General features: G+C 42.7%; 1 protein-coding gene across 1 annotated transcript; it reads left to right on the top strand.

The window, feature by feature from the left end:
* Positions 1-481: 481 nt before the first annotated feature.
* LOC131228498 (V-type proton ATPase subunit d2) lies at positions 482-21,200 on the top strand. The gene is made up of 10 exons (XM_058224180.1): positions 482-775; positions 15,722-15,842; positions 16,009-16,116; positions 16,195-16,297; positions 16,665-16,745; positions 16,891-16,976; positions 17,151-17,210; positions 17,309-17,357; positions 18,671-18,805; positions 20,767-21,200. Exons 1-10 carry the CDS (start codon positions 595-597, stop codon positions 20,896-20,898), a joined length of 1,056 nt encoding a protein of 351 aa, XP_058080163.1. The 5' UTR covers positions 482-594; the 3' UTR covers positions 20,899-21,200.
* The last annotated feature ends 296 nt before the right edge of the window (positions 21,201-21,496 follow it).

Below are 21,496 nucleotides of genomic sequence, written 5' to 3'. Positions count from 1 at the left end.
GCACTACTTGATGAATAGGTGTATATCCATGCTATCCATCCGTTTTTCCAGCTCATTCTAAGCATGAACCAAAAAATAAATCATATCCAAATCTCAGGTGGACCACACCACATTAGACAGTGGTGATTGAACGCCCACCATTGAAAACTTCTCAGGGCTTAACGTAATTTTTACTTTCCATCCAACCTGTTGATAAGGTCACACAGGTTTTAATGAAGGGAAAACAGGCCCACAAGAAGTTTTTAATGGTGGGCATTCAACCACCTCTGTTTCTTGTAGTGTGGTCCACTTGATATGGGATATGCTTCATTTTTGGGATGATACCTTAAAATGAGATAGAAAAACGGATGGACGGCGTGGATATACAACAAATACATCAATGTGGACCCCACAGTCCCGGCGTCACCGAATCGCTCTCTTCACTGGTCTCTGGACCTCCCTTGAAATGCATCTAACGTGAAATGCTCGTGCATTTTACCAGGTAGGCAGGCCCTGTTCGGAAGGGTCCTTTCTTTGAGAATTCTCCAACAGATCTGCTCTTCGAATCCGGGAGAGAGAGAGAGAGAGAGAGAGAGAGAGAGAGAGAGAGCGAAGATGTACGGATTCGAAGCTATGACATTCAACATCCATGGCGGATACTTGGAGGCGATCGTGAGAGGGCACAGATCTGGGCTCCTAACCGCAGCAGACTACAACAATCTCTGCCAGTGCGAGACCCTTGACGACATCAAGATGCATCTCTCCGCCACCGACTACGGCCCTTACCTCCAGAACGGTCTGTTCTTCCCATCCATGTCTCTGCATTTCTCCTGCTAGGGTTTCATGGAATCATATTTCTCTTTCCGATCTGCTATCTGCACCTATTTCGTACTAGTACTAGTTCCAGAGATCGTCCTTTCGGCTAATTTTATTTTATTTTTAAAAAAAAGATAAGTATTAGATGACGATACGATTTGGATGGTTTGGGTTAGATCTCTTTGAGCAATACGCCGATACACCCCTAGATGATTTCCTTATTGAAAAGCCAATCCATTTGGCATCTGTAAATCCTAGCTCCAATGCTGATTCTAACCAAACCTTCTAGATAAGGTATTTTCCTAGTCCAATTCAATCATGTAGATCCAAAACTCAGGCAGGCCACACCGCAGTGAACTTTAAAGGTTTTAGGCACAATTTACATGGTTTCCATTGATTTGGCCCATCTGGATTTTTTATGGGCTGATATTTTGTATGTATGGTGTATGCAAGGGGTCCTTATGTGATGGATGGAGTGGCTTTCACATATACAAAATAGTGGACCCAATGGAGTTTGTATGTTTTACGCACGGCCTAAAAGAAGTGTTACCAGGTGTGGTTGGAATAAATCACAATAATAACGTTGCTTTGCTATTTACCTTAACAGCCGGGGGTACATGGGATTACTTAGTAGATTTGGTGAGAGGGCTGGAAGAAAAGTAATATGAAGAGGCGGTTGGTCCTAGAAACTATACAAAGGGGGCATTTGGTCTTCATCCCAAAGAGAAATAAACATTTAATAACTTTCAAAAGTGGATCATATACAAGCCAAATAGATTTTTCTCTACTTAGGAAAATGGAACCTTAATATATAAGGATTACATGGTTATACCCAAATTGAGTCTAATTTTGCAACATAGGTTAATGATTATGATTTATGGATGTTTACATTAAGAGATGAAAGAAAGGGAGTGAAATTAATAGTTGTCCAAAAACTAGGTGGTGGAATTTAAAAGGAGATGAAACAATGTTATTTAGAAATAAATTGATGGAAGAAGGAAAATGGAATTTCAAGGAAGAGTAAATGTTACGTGGAATGAGATAGTTGAGTCCATTAGGAAAATGGCAAAAGATGTTTTAGGAGTATCTAGAGGAAAAGGCCAAACATATAAAGAAACTTGGTCGTGGAATAATGATGTACAAAAATTTATTCACAAGAAATGTTCATGTTTTAAAGCTTGGTGAGGGGCTAGAAACGATAAAAAATTTGAACAATATAGAAATGGCTAAAAGATTGCTAAGAAAGTAGTAAGTGAGGCTAAACTTAACGCTTATGATAATCTTTGTAGGCAAGAGAAGGTGATAAAAATGTCTTCAAACTTGTAAAAATGAGGAAGGAATGATAGAGGCCTAGATCCCGTTAGATGCTTTAAGAGCGATAACGAAGCAGTATTAGTAAAGGAAAATTAGATCAATGAAAGGTGGAGAAGCCATTTTTAGAACTTGTTAAATGATAACCACTCTGAGAGCATATGAATATGAGGAACCACAAACTCAAATGATGTTAGAGACCATAGATACTTATGTAGGACTAGGATATCTGTAGTGAAAGAAGCTTTCAGAAAAGAGTATTAGTAAAGGAAAATTAGATCAATGAAAGGTGGGGAAGCCATTTTTAGAACTTGTTAAATGATAACCACTCTGAGAGCATATGAATATGAGGAACCACAAACTCAAATGATGTTAGAGACCATAGATACTTATGTAGGACTAGGATATCTGTCTATGGAGATCCTTAGAGGAAGAATTACAAACGTTGTTGTAATAACAAACCCTATGTTGACCGGCGATGAACAGCGATGAAGACGATGACCGGTGACCCATCGGAAATGCAACCGGAAACGTCTTCAAAAGCAACTGATTGAGAAGACCAGTCCTCATGGACAGATGTAGTAGGAAAAAAGGGTAAAGAAAAGGCCAGTGTTCAGAGATTTACCAGATCCTTGGAATCCTACCCCACACTCTACGCAAGAGGCTATCCGGAGGGATGTCTTCCGATCAACATATCCTGTGTTTTTGGCCGAGCAGGGCTAGTCATGGATGTAGTTATGCCAAGAGATTGAACCACCGGGCAACTCAGAGGCTTCACCCTGATTAGAATGAGTTCCGAAGAAGAGATCTATGAAGTGATCTCCATGCTAAATGGAGAAAGCTTTGGGGGCAAAAAGATGTTGGTTCAGAGGGCGAAATATGGCCCAGATCGATATTTCGTCCATCCCAAATCAACCACGACAACGTACCAGCTGGAGAAGCAGCAGAAAACCTCCTCTTCCCCCTGGTACAGATGCAGATCTTCCCACGTGGTCAGAGGCCCGCTCATTCAGAGATGCTCCCCTCCTCCCACAAGTCCTGGCAAAGCAGAGCAGAGTTAGAAAGAAGAAGGAACGGCCCAAAAAAGAGCAACCAGTCGGACCCAAAACATCCACCTCTCCGGACGCGTCATTCACGATATCCATTGACCAAGAAACGTTGCTCAAATCGAAGAACGAGCTAAAAGACTCTATCGTTTTGATTACCAAAGAAGGAACAACCATTCCCCAGGCCAAACGTTGGATCGACGAGTGCAGCAGAATCCAACCCGATATGTAATCTATCAAACCCATAGGTTCCAACGAGCTATGGATTAAAGGTAAACAAGGAGTGAACCTCGACATTCTGATCATTGCCGAGGCGGTTTTCAAGGATGGACCAATCTCCTTAGCTTTGTGCTGGGACGAGTTCTCCCTGTTCGGGACGGAAGAAGTTTGGGTTCTAGTATGGGGAATCCCTCTCGAGCTCTGGTCGGAAGAGTTCTTCATTTCAGTGGCTTCTTTATAGAAATCGACCCAAAGACCAGTAGCGGAGAAGAGATGCCCGTTTTGAGGATAAAAATCAGAAAACAAAAATCGAAGGTGATCCCCCATTAGATTTTGGTGCTTGCAGACAGCAGCATCATCCCACTGCCTTTACACATGGAAGCCCCTGACAACGGAGCTCCGAGATGGGGCGAGCTATGGCGATCGCGTGAAACTCCAGCAATGACAAATCCAGATCCGTCGTTGGAAGATGGTGCACGGACTCAGCACTCCCGCGGACCATGGAACGTATCCCCCCACCCCTAGGCAGACTCTCTTACTCCGCACGCCATGTTATCCCTTCCCTGGGTGACTCGTGCCCAATCCATCGTCTGTCGAGGTTTGAATCTCGAGTCTTCTATTGGCCTCTCAACACGTGTCCCAGATGCAGCAGACGGCGTCCCCAATCCCGAGTGCTCTATGTATCTAGTGGCGACGAGTAGGCCACGTGGAGATTTTCCATTCGCTGCAGTGTCTTCTCGAGCTGCACCCCATGAGTGCTGGCACGCGGAGAGGTTGACACGTCACCTCTCCGTTCCCAAGTGGCCTGCCGCCTCGGTTCCCGCCCATCCATGTCAGCCACACGTCGGGCTCTCAAGGCGCTCGGACTAGGTTAGCACATGGCTCGCTCCCGAGCCGGTTTTCGAACCTGATCAGTCGTTCGTTCAGGCAACAGATGGCGTTATCGCTGCCCCTCTTACTACCGATCCTACTGGGCCATCAACCGACCCTAATCTAATGGCAGGAGAGGCGTTGAATCTCCATTCCCATCCGAAGGAGGGCCCTGCACCAAAGTTCAGAGAGAGCTCGTGCCACACCCATACGTGCCTTGACCTCCCAGCTCAGCAATGGTCGATTCGTATTCAACCTGAAACCTCTCCCATTCATCCTCTTGACCTGAACATCGTCCCACACCCTTTCCATCAGAGTTGCTTACCTTTTCTACCCACTCGTCCGACCATTTATACCTACACCCAACACCAGTCCCCTCCTCAGATGGACAACCTTCTGGTTCCTTTTGATCCTGAAGGGAGCTCGGCAGGCGAAGCCTTCTTGGAAACCCAGTCCCTATCCCCAACCCAATCATCGCCCCACCCCTCTGTCAATTCAGAATGATTGGACCATAACCTCCTTACTCTTTTTCAAGACAACCTGGGGGTGGAAGTAATTGTGGCAGAACCCCTCCAGATTAGAGACGGATCTTCAGGAGCCCTAGGAGAAGCAACGGACTCGAAGATGCTAGACAAAGCAAGCAGGGTTGAGCTAGTTGAATCTATTCACAAGAAGAAATGGATCAGGGACGCGATGGGTTGCGTGGGTAGGTCGTTAGGCTTATCTTTTGGCGACTACCCGGAGGATTTCATCGCTTTATTTCATTGCGTGGAGTCTCGGGGCAGACCCATCTTGCCTTCCAGACCCCCGAGAAAGCGGCGTTCAAAATCATGCAGCTCCAGAGAACTCCAGAGGCTTGAATTGTTCTCGGGTTCCTTAGCTTCGATGATTCTTGAAGCAGGGCGTCAAGCTACCCGGGGCAGGTCAGTGGTCCCTTGAAGATCCTTTCATGGAATGTTAGGGGCGTCGGGTTGAAGCAAAAGAGGCATCTCATAAAGGATTGCTGCGGGAGATGCAATCCTCAAATCATTTGCCTACAGGAGACTAAGGTGCAGTCTTTCGACGATCGTCTGATGTGATCCATTTGGAAGGAGAAGAATGCAAAATGGGTCTCTTTAGATGCAGTTGGTTCATTTGGGGGCATCCTGATTGCTTGGAGTACAGCACGGTGGGATTTCCAGCAAAGCTGGTCAGGGAGATATTCATTATCTGTGGTCCTGAAAGACTTCTTCAGGATCCTCCATCCTCGTCTGTTCCGTTTATGGACTCACGGCAGAAGCGGATAGAAGTAATTTTTGGGACAAGCTGTCGGCTGCAAGACAGGGATTCTTAGGCCCCTGTTGCTTTGCTGGAGATTTCAACACGATTAGATTTGCAGACAAAAAATCCCCTGGATCTAGAGTGTCCCTAGCGAAGAAAGCTTTTTCTGGGTGGATCGACGACAACAATTTGATGGACCTTCCCTTGCTCGGGGCTAGGTTTACTTGGACCAGTGGTCAGCTCAATCCTTCTCGATCAAGACTGGATCGGTTCTTACTCACACCCGAGTGGATGGATCTTTTCCCTCATTCCTCTTAGAGCGTTCTCTCGCGAACTACTTCCGACCATTGGCCAATTCTCCTCTCTGGAGAGGAACTCAACTGGGGCCCCAACTGTTCAAGTTTGATATCTCCTGGCTTGAAATCTCGGGCTTTCACTCCACGGTTTCCGACTGGCGGAAAGGCTTCCAGGATAAAGGATTTGCTAGCCATTCGCTCAGCTCAAAACTCAGGGCTCTCAAATTAATCTAAGGCAGTGGAAGACTGCTGTATGGAACGCCAGAGAAGGTGAAGCTGAAGCAATTCTATCTAAAATTCAGGAGATCAATTTAAATGCCGAAGAGATCCCGATGTCTCGGGAATGCCTTGCTAGAAGAATTCAACTCATTTAGAGCCTATCAGCTAGAGTTCGTGAAAATGAAATTTCCTGGAGGCAGAAGTCTCGTGCGAAATGGATCAAAGAAGGCGACAAAAACTCGAAATTTCTCCATAGCTTAGCTTGTTTCCACGCCAACGCTAACAAAATTACCAGTATCATCATCGGTGGATTCCGCACGGAAGACCAACTGTGATCGAATCAGTGGCTGTTTCATATTTCAGTGCTCTGTTAAATGGGGGATTGTGGGCCAGACTTCGTCTCAACAACCTTCAAGTGAGCATGTTATCCCCTTCTGAGGCGAGTTCTCTGGAATTGCCGTTCTCCGAAGAAGAAGTCAAAGCTGCTATCAACTCGCTCCAAGGGGACAAGGCGCCCGGTCCCGGTGGCTTCCCAATTCGCTTTTTTCAACATTTCTAGGAGACCATTAAAATAGACGTTTTGAAATTCTTGGTTGAATTCTATGAGAGAAGCAGGTTGTCCAAAGATATTGGGTCCTCGTTCATTGCTCTTATTCCCAAGGTAGCGGGTGCTGCTTCCTTCAGCGATTTCCGCCCTATCAGTCTGATTGGATGCCCTTACAAAATCCTGGCGAAGGTTCTCGCGTCCTGCCTAAAGAAAGCGATCGGATCAGTGATCTCTCCAAATCAATGCGCACTCGTCCCGGGCAAATAGATCACTGATTGTGCTCTGATAGGCAATGAGTGCCTCCACTACTCTTCTCGATCTGGCTCGAAAAGCATATTTTGCAGTTTGGATATCGAGAAAACGTATGATCAGGTCGATTGGGAGTTCCTTCTGTACATGCTAAAGCAGATGGGCTTCGGCGACAGGTGGTGTAGATGTATCGATGAGTGCGTTCGATCTCCCTTCTTCTCTATCCTTATCAATGGCTCGCCGAAAGGATTTTTCAAGAGTCATAGGGGTATCAGGCAAGGGGATCCTCTCTCCCCGTTTCTTTTTCTCATTGTTGCCGAGGCGCTGTCTAGGATGCTTCACAAAGGGCAGGCAGAAGGTATCCTCTCTGGCATCAGCGTTGAAGGAAAGCTCGATCAGATCTCGCATGTTTAGTTTGCGGATGACATCCTCATCTTCTCTGAGGCCGCTCCTAGCAAAATGGACAACCTCCGCACGACCATCCGTTGCTTCGAGGTGGTCTCGGGCCTGAGAATTAACATGGCTAAGTCCAAGATATTCGGGGTGAACCTGGCCGCTGAAGAAATCTAGGCCTTTGCTGCCTGGTTCGGGTGCTGCGCAGACTACTTCCCGACAACATATGTGGGGCTACCGCTAGGGCTAGGTGCGCCTCCTAAATCGGCCTGGAATAAGGTAATCCTCAGATTCGAAAAATGTCTGGCCAAGTGGCAATGCCGCTTTCTATCGCTCGGTGGTCGCCTGACTCTTATCAAATCCGCCCTGTCAAATCTGCCGGTTTATTTCATGTCTCTATTCAAATGCCCTACCTCAGTTCTATCAGCCATTGACAAGCTGAGACGTGATTTCCTATAGCACGACAAAGAGAATTCCAAGAGATTTCATCTCATGAATTGGAAGAAAGTATACAAGCATTATCAAGAGGGTGGAGCAGGCATCAAAGAGCTCAGTCGCATGAACAGGGCCATGCTCGGGAAATGGATTTGGAGGTTAGGATCGGAAGACGGTAGTCTGTGGAGTTCAATAATCAAGTGCAAATATGGTAGATTGCATGGGGGCTGGTGGACGAATCCATTGTCTAAGTACAAGGCTTCGATTATTTGGAAGAACATCATTCGCCATCAAAAAGAGGTTCTCAGAGAGGTCGTTTTTGAGCTTGGAAAGGGCAATGGGATAAGATTCTGGAAGGATATTTGGGTAGGTGACAGCTCCCTCAAAGACATGTTCCCCTCTATTTTCAGATTGGCCCCCAACATAGACATCGTGGTGGTTGACTGCTTCTCCTTCATAGATGGGAAGCTGGCTTGGGACATCTGCTGTGGGAGACATCTCGAAGATTGGGAGATCCCCGATTGTGCCAATTTGCTAGAATGCGTCTACAGGGCCAATCCTAACCCCAGCACCGAGGATAAAATTATCTCGAAATCGGACAAGTCCTCAAGATTCACAGTTAAATCCTTCTACAATGCCCTCGCCCCCCTACAGACTCCGCTCACTGCCCCCCCTCACCACGTTTGGTCCTATTCAGTCCCCCCCCCCCCAAAATAATAAAAATAATAATAATAAAAATAAATAAATTTGAGTGTTTGCTTGGCTGGTTGCCAACAAGAGAATTCTGACCATAGACAACCTGAGGAAAAGAGGGATGGTGCTGCCCAACATCTATCTCTACTGCATGAAGGAAGCGGAATTAGTCGACCATCTCCTTCTCCACCGCCCTTTTTTTTAAATTCCATTTGGACAGATTTCACCAGAAGATTCAACATCCATTGGTGCATCCCTGGATCAGTAGATTTGCTGCTTTAAGCCTGGCATGGTGTCAGTTTAGGGAAGCCAAAAACTCAAATTTGGAGAATGGCCACACTCTTGCCATGTGGTGGTTAGTGTGGCTGGAAAGAAATGATAGATGTTTCCGTAGCTCTTCCTCCTCCGTGGACAAAGTGGCCTTCAAAGCTCTCAACTTGGTGTTCGAATGGGCCACATATGACACCTCCTTAAGGGAAGCGGACTTTATTTTCCTTGTTGTGTAATGGTTTCGCCAGCTCAGCGTAGCCTTTTTTTAGTTTTTCCCTTTTTTTTTTTTCTGTTCTTGTTTTTCTCCTGTAGTTTTCTTTTCGCTCCTTTAATGAAATTGCGTATCTCTCTCTCTCTCTCTCTCTCTCTCTCTCTCTCTCTCAAAAAAAAAAAAAAAAAAAAAGAAGCTTTTAGAAAGATGAAAACAGGAAAGGCCCTCATATTAGAGGGTATACCAATAGAAGCTTGGAAGTGTATGGGATTGGGTTATTTTGGTTGACAAAGTTGTTCAACAAGATTGTAAGATCAAAGAAAATGTCAGACAAATGAACTGTTGTACCTATTGATAAGAATAAAGGGGTCATTTAGAGTTGCACTAACTATTGTGTGATTAAACTTATGAGACATACCATAAAACTTAGGAAGAAAGCGATTGAGCAAAGACTAAGGCATGATACGGGTGTATCAACGAATCAGTTTGGTGGAGAAACTTCCACTCACCAATTTAAATAACATTATAAATGCCCGAAGGCACTTGCATGCTATAGAAACTGCCACTGTGATGGTTTTCCAACCACACAACACCTACTTGATCAAGCTAAAAGCCAAGTTTTTTTTTTGAAAGATGAGAATTTATTAAAAGGGAAAAAGGGACTACAAGGGAGAGGGAAAGACCCAAAAAAAAAAAAAAACCCAAGAACTATACACAGAAAAAGAGAAAAAGAATCAAAGAAAAAACAGAGAAACCTAGGTAGAAGCTAGAAGGAAGAAAAATAAAATACAGAGAACCAGACCCACGTCTGGCGCAGGGACCCCGAAAAGCTCTAGGGAGCCCAATCCCTAAAGAGAACAAGGACTTTGGAGAAGATTCCCGCCGAAGAAACACTTCTATTCCTGAAGCAATAGTTATTACGTTCCGCCCACAGAGAGCAACAACCACGAGAAGAAGGGATCTCCATTTCCTTTTTCCAACAACCCCTCTCGAGTCTTCGTGCTACATAGGGAAGAGAGAATCGACTGAGCCAGGCATAACCTGGGAAATTCCGGCGAGTCTGAGTACTTCTCACCAAACATCAGTAGAAAAAGGGTAGTGGATGAAAAGATGGTCACACTTTCCTCGTTTTTAAGGCATAGAAGGCACACATTAGGAAGGATCATTCCTTTTTTCTACAGATTGTTGACTGTTGGGACTCGATTCCTTCTTAGAAGCCATCCGAAGGTTAAAACTTTAGGCGGGACAACATACTTCTAGATAACTCCCGTATGGCTGCAACAAATCTGTTCTTGAGGAGAAGCTAGGAATCGGTAGAATGATTTGACGAAGAAGATCCCAGAGGAAGACAAAGTCTAGTATAAGGCATTTTCCGCCTGAGGCTTGGGAGAGATCTCCTACAAACGGGATAAAAGAGCAATAAACTCTTCTAATTTGTTGTCTAAAAGATTTCTTCTAAGTTGGGGGAGCCACATTCCACCATCTTCATTAGGAAAAAAAAAAAAAAAAACAATTCTCAATAGAGGTATAAGGATTTGTGGCAATCAAAAACACAGAAGGAAATCCTTCTGCTAGAGTGGGAGAGCCACACCAATCGTCAAGCTAGAATTTGATTCTTCGGTCATTCCCCAAAATAAAAGATATCCTATCAAACACAATGGGTCCCAACTTAGCTATATTTTTCCAAATGAAGGAGGCTTTGTAAAGGGAGGAGTCCTTGGTTCTCCATTCTTGAGGATAGGTACCATACTTGGCAGCCACAATTCGACACCATAGACTTTCTAATTCTGTTCCAAACCGCCAAATACATTTCCCTAGGAGAGCCTTATTAACCAACTCTAATTTTCTAATATCCGCTCCTCCATCATATGGGGTACAAACTTCCTTCCTATTGAGGAGATGAAATTTTCTAGAGTGATTGTTTCCTTGCCACAAAAAGTTCCGACGCAGGTAATCAACTCTCCCAAGGATGGATTTAGGTCAGTGAAATAAAGACAGATAGTATATGGGGAGGTTGGAGAGAGGCCTTTATCAAGTTGAGTCTTCCCCCCAGGGAAAGGACATTACATTTCCACGTTGACAACTTTCTTTCCATCCTTTCAACAATTTTCTCCCAAAAAGCTATGGGAGGTTTTCCAACACAAGGAGGAAGCCCCAAGTAAATAGCAGGGAGGTGACCTGCTTTACATCCAAACAGGTTAGCAAGACCTTGACAAAACCTCCGGGTTACGGTTAATACCAAAAAGCTCAAATTTGGAGAGGTTTACCTTCAAGCCAGAAACAACTTGGAACCAACAAATGGTCATGCTCAAGAAAGTAATCATGGTTTCATCTGCCTTGCAAAGTATTGTCGGCAAACTGAAGATGAGAAATAACATAGAGGAAGTTTCTAATGGAAAAGCCCCTATACAGGCTCATCTCTCGACCCCTACTAAGCATGCTACAAAGAGCTTTTAAAACTATGGCAAAGAGGAAAAGGGAGAGAGGGTCGCCCTGTCGGAGGCCTCTAGAAGCTTTGAAGTATCCGAAAGGGGACCCGTTGATTAGGACAAAGTATTTGGGAGAACAAGTGCAAACTCTAATCCAAGCTCTCCAATTGGATCCAAATCCCATTCTTTTGAGGAGGTAATCAAGGAAAGACCAATCAACATTATCAGAGGCTTTGTCAAGGTCTAATTTACAAATAATTCCCGACTTGTTATCCATGCTGCAAGAATCCAAACACTATCAACACACAATCCATAATCTGTCTATTTTCTACAAAAGCAAATTGGAAAGAGGATACAACTTTAGAAATAACAGTTCTGAGTCTTTCAGCAAGGATTTTAGATATGATCTTATAGGGAGCACTAATCAAACTAATGGGGGCAAAAGTCTTTAACATTTTGTACTCCTTCGATTTAAAGAATGAGCGCAAGGAAGTACTACCCATTTTCGTCGATAAATGGTTGTGGGTAGAAAATTGCATCATAAAAGCTTGGAGATCGATTTTGATCAAGTCCCAAAAGATTTGGAAAATCTCCACCAAGACCCAGAACCGCATTTTTTATTTCTTCAATATTGATAGGTTTATCGATCTGCGTGGTTTCTTCCTCTGAAATGATCTTGAAATTCAAATTATCAACTTTGGGACGATTCACATCCTCAGTTGAAAATAACTTAGAATAATATTCAACAATAGAATCAAATATGGTCTTTTTATCAGATACCAAAGTATCATTGACAAAAAGGGAAGAGATAGAATTTTTCTGCATTTGGGCATTCACATAATTGTGAAAAAAACTAGTATTATGGTCTTCCTCCTTTAACCATAATACCCTAGAGCGCTGGCACCATTTTATCTCTTCCTGCTTAAGCCGCGCGCAGTAATCGATGGATAAATTAATTCTAGTATTATACTCATCTTCCATTAGAAGGGCCGCTTCTTTGATATCCAGCTCTTGAATCGATTTAAGCAGAGAAACCATTTCTGCTTCTCTTAGGCCAAAGATTTCACGATGCCAAACTCTAAGTTTAGCCTTGAGCATTTGGAATTTCTTGAATAGAACGAAGCCAGGGCGCCCGCCGACATCAAACAACTTCCACCATTTGCCTACCAATTCCTTAAATCCTTTTGCCTCCAGCCATGCCATCTCGAACCCGAAAGGTTTAGGAACCCAGTTTAATTCGTCTCTCCAATAAAATCGGACAATGGTTAGAGATAGGTCCGAGAAGACCCCTCTGATGAGTAAAGGTGAACTGTTGGATCCAAGAAGTTGAGAACAAAAACCTATCTAAGTGGGACATAACAGGAGGGTTACGACCACTAGTCCAGGTGAAATTAAACACCCCCCCAATGGGAGATCCAACAGTTCATGTTTACTAAGCCAATCAATCCTCATATGGGAAGAAATCCTCGCACCATTGGCCTCTCTCCTTTTTTAGCCAAGGAAGGTTCCATTTGTCTAAAATAGAGGAGAGTTCCTCCCAGAACAAAGCTCGGGGGGATTATCTAGAAGGGCCATAAATGCTAGAAAAAATCCAGCGGAAGCGCGAGCTAGATTTGCGGAAGATGATATTGATGGAAAACTGGCCTATCCACAAATCTTCTTACGAATGGAAGGAAACCAAAATACCTCCAATTGATCCTATAGAGTCGAGGTTTAGCCATTCCTTACCTCTTTTGCGCCATAAGGAATTAACTATTCCTCTGTCGACTTACTGCGATTTGGTCTCCTGCAAAACAATAAGCTTAGCCTTCGATTGTTTACACATTTCCTTCACTTGGGATCATTTTTGGGGGCAACCCAACCCCCTTAAGTTCCACGACAAGATCTTCATTGGATCACTTTAATAGCCTCTCGCCTTTTCTATTTTCTCTAAGGATGGCTTCTGCTGACCCCGGAGAGGCCACCCCTAGATTTAGGAGTTCCCTATTCACTTGCAGAGATTTCAGACGGGCGAGATGAGCAGTGCCATCAACTGTCACTCTCACTTCTCTTTCTGCTACCAATTTGATCAAGTCCATGTAATCTTCCTCTCGATTGCCAAAGACTACTCCAAGTAGTCTTTCGACATGACTAACAGCCTCCCTAACCCACTATTTCTTTTTAATGGCCTCAGCCAAACCCTCCATAAGTTCCCCCGGAATCATTGTAATGCATGGGCATTTTCATACTGGGCTCGAGTGGGGTTGCCTGTGGGATGTAGGGGTACACTCGAGGCGGGCGGCCCGTGTGAGGCGGTACCTATGTGATTTGGGGTTCACAAGGGGGGTTTCGGTCGAGGTCCTAACCCATGAGATGTGAGGCCTAGGCTATGAGATAAAGGGATCGATTCGCCATGTTCTAACAGTTCGAGCTTTTAGAGCAAGTGGTTAATTGTCTTGCGTCACATGGGAGAAGGAAAATTCCCCTGGTTCAACATACAAGTATTGGGTCCAAAAAGTTGTTCTGAGGGGAGAAATCTCCAAAGTTTCCTCAAAATTCGTTGAGATCGTGACTAGTTTCTCCCTTCCATGAAAGGGTAGGTCTCCTTGGATAGGAACAATGGCTAGCAGGTATATCTGCTGATCGGACTAGTCCGCACGATTTTCCTGGAAAAGCAAATCGGAACTGACAAATTAATTGGAAATAAGAGAGGAAGGGGGAGAAGAAAAGACCTCAATAGCGTAGAGAGCAAGGGAGGAGGTTATCATTTCACCAGAGTGGGGGAGCTCAGTTCGACCATATTGCACCAGAGTCCAAATTTTGAGGGGGGTGAAAGTTCAGTAGGGACTTCTATCTCATCTTCCACAAAGTATGAGTTAGAATCCATTGAGTGAGGAGATTTGAAGGCTGCATCCAGAGCATCTTTTGTTGCTAAGAGAGAGGCCATTTCCTTTACTTTGAAGGGGGTTTGGGTTGCTTGCCTTGCTGTGGGGGAAAGGAGGATTTCTTGTACGATGCCCGAACCCATTGTAGCATTTCTGCCCTGGCTCAAAAAGGAGAGAGGCCTACGATTACACTTGTCATAAGCCATGATTTCTTTTTGAAAGAGATCTTCTGTCAGCAGACTTTTGTCGTATGAATGATGAAGGTTTGAAGACTCTTCGATCGTTGCCCTTTCAAGTAGAGTGATTGGATCTGGCCATGTGTCACTGTTACCGGGAAGGGACTTCTATCTTATCTTCCACAAAGTCTGAGTTAGAATCCACTGAGCGAGGAGATTTAAAGGCTGCCTCTATAGCTTCTTTGGTTGCTAAGAGAGAGGCCACTTCCTTTACTTTGAAGGGGGTTTGGGTTTCTTGCCTTGCTGTGGGGTAAAGGAGTATTTCTTGTACGATGTTTGAACCCATACTAGCATTTATGCCTTGGCTCAAAAAGGAGAGAGGCCTATGATTACATGTGTCATAAGCCATGATTTTTTTTTGAAAAGGATCTTCCGCCAGTAGACTTTTGTTGTATGAATGATGAAGGTTTGAAGACTCTTCGATCATCACCCTTTCAAATAGAGTGATCGGATCTGGCCACGTATTACTGTTACTGGGAACAGCGCCCAAGGAAGGATCGAGATAGATCGTCGCATGGGTTGCTGGGATTCAGGTATTCCTCGAGTCATGCAAGACTGCATAGGACGGGACACGGGGAGATACAGGTGATCCGCCCGAGATTGATGAGGAGTGTTTCCGAGATCTCACGAGAAATTGAGGATAATCTCATGTTTGCATAGGGGATATCGTGTATCTCATCATTTCGATAGGGGCTGGGGAGATCGGGTGTCAGACCTTTGGGATTCGCTGCCATGTGTTCAACGAATGGAGGGTCCCATGCTTGCTCCTGCTCGATGCATGTTAGGGTCCGTAGTAATTGTGGTTTGTGGGACTCCTGAATCGGAACGCTTTCGTCCCCACCAGTAGAACTATGTAGGGATTGATTAGGAACTGTAATGGGATCACTGTTGTTTTCTTCTGCCAAACAAACGATGCCGATTTCTGTAGAACTTTTCCCCATGAGATCTTTCACCAACTTCGGAATAACCCTTGATTTGTTGACTCTAATGAGCAATCCGGCCGATCTAATATCATCCCAATTCCTGGTGTCTTGATGAATCTGCAAAACCTCACCTACAATAGAGCCCAACGTTAGAAATCTTGAAAGCCAAGTGCCTTACTAATGTTGTGAAAGGAAAATTACTTGTACTGCCTTCTAAATAGAATAATTGATCAAGTATTCAATCTATGTGCTAAGTCGCTCGTCTGAATACTGCACTAGTCTCTTGCTTATTGATTAAGTTGTATCTGAAATTCAATCTTGAAAGCAACGAACTCCATCTGGCAAGACAGGCATCCATGTCGATGGATGTTATTAAACTTCTTTCTTGTGTTTACCGCATTTATACTTTGGTTATTTATCTAATTGGCTGACGATGAAGTTCTAACCGCATGCAGAGCCTTCACCGTTGCATACAACTACAATTGTGGAGAAATGCACGCTTAAACTTGTTGACGAGTATAAACACATGTTGTGCCAAGCCACTGAGCCCTTGTCAACCTTCCTAGAGTACATCACGTATGTATCACTTTTGGCTTATCTTGACAATATTCCATGTGTTGACCTTTTTCTGCTTAATCTTGGTAATCCAAAGTTAGAAGACTCTATATGTATGAAGTGGTCACATCTGAACTTCGATTATGCCTGTAGTAGACAAACCCCAAACTGTCTGTTCTTTTTTCAGGTATGGTCACATGATTGACAATGTCGTTCTTATTGTTACTGGTACCTTGCATGAGAGAGATGTTCAAGAACTGTTAGAGAAATGCCATCCTTTGGGAATGTTTGACAGGTAGACTTTCTTTGGCTCCGGCTTGCATTTGATGCTTCTGTTCCCAAATGTGTTTAGCTTCTGCCTTTTCTTCTTCAGCATTGCTACCTTAGCAGTCGCTCAGAACATGCGCGAGCTTTACAGATTGGTGCTTGTTGACACGCCGTTGGCTCCATATTTCTCTGAATGCATTACATCTGAGGTACTGGGTTAGGCTGTCCTCCCTTCACTCTAAAGTTATGTCTGAAGATGGCTCCCTGTACAAGTGCTTTTGAGTTACAAAAAAGGGATAAGCCAAAAATAACATTCTTATCTTTCTTAAACAACAACTCTTCTTTCTCCGATGATAAGTTTCGGGATCTCTTGGCTTTTAACGCAAAACGATGGAGTTCAAATTAAACTGAAAGAATCAGTAGAAGTGCCCTTTGGGGAGAAATGAATGATATGCACAGCTGCACCTCTTTTATTTGTTATTGAGGTTTCACTATGATACTTTTGTTCTGGAATTAGGAATAGTTTCTTATAGTTTGAATGTTTTCCTGATTATTCCTGATTTCCGCTTTCTGTAGGACTTGGATGATATGAATATTGAAATAATGAGGAATACACTTTACAAGGCATACCTTGAGGACTTCTATCAGTTTTGTAAGGTATGGTACTGATGTTTACCCGGGAGCTCTCTCTCTCTCTCTCTCTCTTCACATTTCCACATTTATGTTGCTCTCTCTTCACATGTCCACATTTATGTTGCTTTTTTTTTTTTTTTCCTGGAACTAAAATAATGTTGTTGTATAGAAACTAGGTGGAGCTACTGCAGAAATTATGTCTGATCTTCTAGCCTTTGAAGCTGATAGAAGGGCTGTCAATATTACAATAAACAGGTGAGTTTCTGTGGGAACTATGGCTCCTTCAGTTGGTTTTTAATATTGTTCTGGCATTCTAGCACTGCTCAGTGAATTTGCAGCGCTGCCTAGCTCTGCTGCCAAACTTGTGTGGCGTAAGATTCCTTCTAGATACATTATCAAGTTAGCTTTTGTCTTGTTTATTTCATGCAGTATTGGGACTGAGCTTACACGAGATGACCGCCGAAAGCTTTATTCGAGTTTTGGTTTACTGTAAGCTTTTCAAGTGACCTTTCTCCAGCATTTTGTCTTGAAATTACTCAACTAGGTGTCCTGCATTAGCTGATAGATGGTGTGTTTATGCTTCACAGGTATCCATATGGTCATGAGGAACTTGCTGTTTGTGAGGACATTGATCAGGTAATTTTCTGTAGAAATTGCATGAAATTTTGAGAGGCTGTTGAGATCTTATCATGGTTCCATGATATCTGTTTATTCTAGAGGAATTTCAATCTTTGCTGAAATCATCTGCAAACTGTTGTGGTCTTGTATCAAGCTAGAACAGAGAGGTCTTGTACTCGCTATTGCATTTATGCACATTCTGTTCGTTGTCAATCTGTTGTTAATTTGATTTAAAGGCAGAGAAGTTCAAGTTACACTTTTGGATGCATCCACAACTTTTTTGAAATCAGTATTTACGCCTGTACCTTTTAAATTGTAGAACTTCACGCTAAGGCAAAACAAGGTTAATTAGGACATTATTTTGCTGGAAGCTGATAGTCTAGGATACTTTCACCAATATTGCCAAAGTCCATTGGCTTTCCCATCATTTTGCTAGATGAGAATGGTGGCTATATTTGTGATCCAACTCAATTTAATATCAGGATGTATTTTCAGTGAATCTAAGCCTATTGAAAAATTTTCACCATGCTCTCTTGTTCCTGATTGAATGATAGGTTTGGGAAGCTTTACCTTTCCCCCTGGATTGATTGCCGGTGCTTTCTGCAAATGTCCATAGCATTCTAGCAACTTCAACAAAATAATGTCACCATTTTAAGTGAAAGTAAACAAAGAAAAGTTTGGTTTTGACATTACATTTTGAGGCTTTTATTTATTTATTTATTATAATACGAGTTCTACACTATTTTTAGCAAACAAAACTAAAAAAAATTTTAAAAAAATTGTTCTCATCACTCTTCAAAAATAAAAATAAAAAATACAATGTAGCGTACGCTACATGCTACGACACCTGCAGTGTATGCTGGATTTACACTATTTAGCTACTCTACGCTACATAACGTACGATGCAAGCACTATTTGAAACACTGGATTGTACCTTGCAAGTCGAGACAAATCAGGGATATGCATTATCTTATGCAGCCATTTGAAAAAAAAAAAAAAAAGAAGAAGAAGAAAGAAAAGAAAAGAAAAGAAAAGCAGAAGAAGAAAGCATTATGATATACATGATGATGGTAAGAAAGATGGGGTTTAACCTGTGACCACAGTTTTGACAGCCTAATCATCGGTACAGGAAGCTCTATTGTGGATATATTCTCTTCTTCTCACACATATTTTGAATCTATCATAGGCTTAGTAGGTTATGGTTTTCCTATTTTGTTTTGTTTCTTTTTCTTGGATTAGCCTTTTCAGCTTGATGTTGATCTTTTAACCACTTTACAGATTGTGTATGTTGTTGTGCATGGCATAATAGCTCTTTCTGATGGCTATTGTAGGTTCGTTCTGTCATGGAGAAATATCCCCCATATCAATCTATTTTTGCAAAAATATCTTATGGAGAGAGCCAGATGCTAGACAAAGCGTTCTATGAAGAAGAGGTGAAAAGGCTCTGCTTGGCATTCGAACAGCAGGTATAGATGTCTGACATGAAGTCGCTAAATCTATCAACATTGTGATTGGAAGTAGCAACCTGAGATAGTAACCAAGCATAGTGCTTCATTGCATTTCATGGCAATTATTGAATGCTTGCTATGATCTTTCGAGTATAATAATTATATATGACTTTTAATTTAAGATGGTACCCTTCATTCATTGTCAAGCTCTCATTTTAAGAAGACAGAAGTTTTCTTCTTCTTCTAATTTGGTAGGTATGCAACTCGGGTCAGATTGGCTGGGTTGGGGTCAACCCAAACCAGACACAAAAAAGAGTGTATATGTTAACCTGAGCCCAACCTGAGGTGATTTTCAGCATGACCTCATCTACCCGAGCTCGACCATTTTCCTATTCCCCAACCTAAACATGACTCAGTCCAATCCTAATTTCTGATTTCAGTCTAATGCAAACCTAGCCGACCTCATCAAATGATGTACCTTGTCCACACAAACCAGGGCCATTTCTCCTTGTTCCAGTCCATTGATATGATGATCTCCATCACGGCTAGGCTCTGGTTCTACATTGTGCCTCATAAAGTTGCGGCTTTCGTGTGGCTCGCTGGCAGGAATTGAATCCTGACCATGACAACCTCCAAAAAAGAGCTCTCATCATTTTGAATGCCTGTCCCCTTTGCCTAAATGCTGAGAAGTCTGTGCATCACTTTTTTATCCATTGTTTCTTTCTCTAGGGTGGTCTGGTTGGGCATTCTCCAATCTGCTAATGTATGATGCCTCCTCCGGTAGATATGCTGCTTCGAGCCTGACATCATAATTGGGGGGTGTTCAGTTCTGATGGGAACTTCCAGAAGGAGGATTGTGGTGTTGGTTGTGCTTTGGTCGATCTGGCTGGAGAGGAATAATTGGTGTTTTCATAATCTTAGGGGTTCCCCACTTGGGGTGTGTAGTAGGGTTGCTTTGTATATTAGGGAGTGGGCTCGCTAAGGTTAGTGCTGTTTTGTTTTGGTTTTCTTGTTGTTGTTTTCTTCTCATTTTGGCCCTTGGCCTTAATAATAGTGCTTCATCTTTCAAAAAAAAGTTGGATGGGGCTGAGTATGCATGTTCAGGTTGGCTGTGATGCAACCCAAACCTGGCCATTTAAATTGGGTTATGAAAATCCAACTGAACCAAACCCAAGTTAAATTTGGGTTAGGCCATTCAGGTTGTGCCTGACCCAAGTTGCAGCCCCATTCATTGATCCTAAATGGTCTCTAAACTTCTGTCAATGTTTGCCTGTACCTGGGAGTGTAGGCATCAAACTATTGACTCGATTTGGTCCATGCCTCATTTACAAAGTTCTCTAAATTTTGTGAAATTTTCATGCTACTTTTAGAAAAAGACATTTTCACTTATAATTCTCGAGTTATTTGCGATTCACGAATTATTCATGAATAATGCTTAGATTATTGTGAGCACGGTAACTTGGACACCAATGTTGGACATAGATACGGGGTGTTGGCCACAGTCACAAGAACTTCTAAAGTCTGATCTGGGAGAGAGATGTGGGTTGTCGGGCATAGACATGGGGTGTTGGCTACATTCACACAGACTTCTAGAAACCTAATTCACTGGCATGTCAATATATGAATTCAAATGCAAATAATTAAATTGAATGGTGTGTTCTGATGATTTAATGTAATTTATAAAAAAGTTTAAGACACTGACTCATGTCTAAGAGTTTTAGTTAGGCACATGTCTGTGTCCACATATCAACACACCACTGTTTCTAAAGCTGTTGTACCCTTGCTGCATTATTTGCGAGTATTCACTAGTAGAAGAAAATAAAATGCAAAAACACATGACAATGACTTGATTTTTTTTTTCTTCCCTGATTTTCCTGATGAATTTTTCCCAAATTGCGAAATTTGTCTTAGATCCATCCTTTATGTTATATTGTTCGTGGTTGTGTCACTGTCTGATGGAGGTTTTCTTTGAAATTCAGTTCCATTACGCGGTCTTCTTTGCATACATGAGATTGAGGGAGCAGGAGATCAGGAACCTGATGTGGATTTCTGAATGCGTCGCACAGAACCAGAAGTCTAGAGTCCACGACAGCGTTGTGTTCATATTCTAGAAGGATTTTGAAATTCAACACAGAAGGCCTGGTATCTCCCACATTCATGTGTACATCTGCCCCACCTATCTGTTTGGTTGTGGAAGTTGTATGGCTAATAATATGTAACTTGTGTGTTCTGTTTATGGGAAGAAATTCTGTATTTGAACCCGCTTTGTTACAGAAGCATTTCCAATTCTTGATTTTTGAATTGTGATTTGTGAAATGCGGTAGATGTACTTAATAATTACTCAATAAATCTTGGAAATATTGTATTTTGAATGTCAAATGCAGGGATGCTATGGCTGGATGGGTAGACTTAGCAAATATTAGAATGTTCTGTTGGCATGTAGATGATGTCTTCCTAGGCGGATCAACCAGTCTGAGACTCAATTTGCTTTGCTCGTAAACAATGCTTTTTTTCTTTTTCTTTTTTGGTATTCGAATATTTATCATATTGGAAAGGAATGTGAAGTTACTGTGGTCAAGGTATTCCGTAATGGTAACGGTGGCCGTAACAGCCACCGCCATTACTTGTACAATATGGGTTGTAATGGCCCATTTCATAACAGCTTTTATGGTTTTTTTTTTTTTTTTTAAATTTAAAAAAAAAAAAAAA

This window comes from Magnolia sinica, chromosome 16 (genome assembly GCF_029962835.1).
Source record: "Magnolia sinica isolate HGM2019 chromosome 16, MsV1, whole genome shotgun sequence".
NCBI lineage: Eukaryota > Viridiplantae > Streptophyta > Magnoliopsida > Magnoliales > Magnoliaceae > Magnolia > Magnolia sinica.
Note: the sequence above shows the minus strand (reverse complement) of the source record. Positions and strands in the feature narration are given on the sequence as shown.

What these genes read in the sequence shown, in the direction of transcription:
- LOC131228498 (XM_058224180.1), top strand. Translation starts at nt 595, where the DNA reads ATGTACGGATTCGAAGCTATGACATTCAACATCCATGGCGGATACTTG. An exon ending in GTCAATATTACAATAAACAG is followed by an intron (nt 16,977 to 17,150) that starts GTGAGTTTCTGT and finishes TATTTCATGCAG; the next exon opens with TATTGGGACTGAGCTTACAC. An exon ending in TTTGTGAGGACATTGATCAG is followed by an intron (nt 17,358 to 18,670) that starts GTAATTTTCTGT and finishes TGGCTATTGTAG; the next exon opens with GTTCGTTCTGTCATGGAGAA.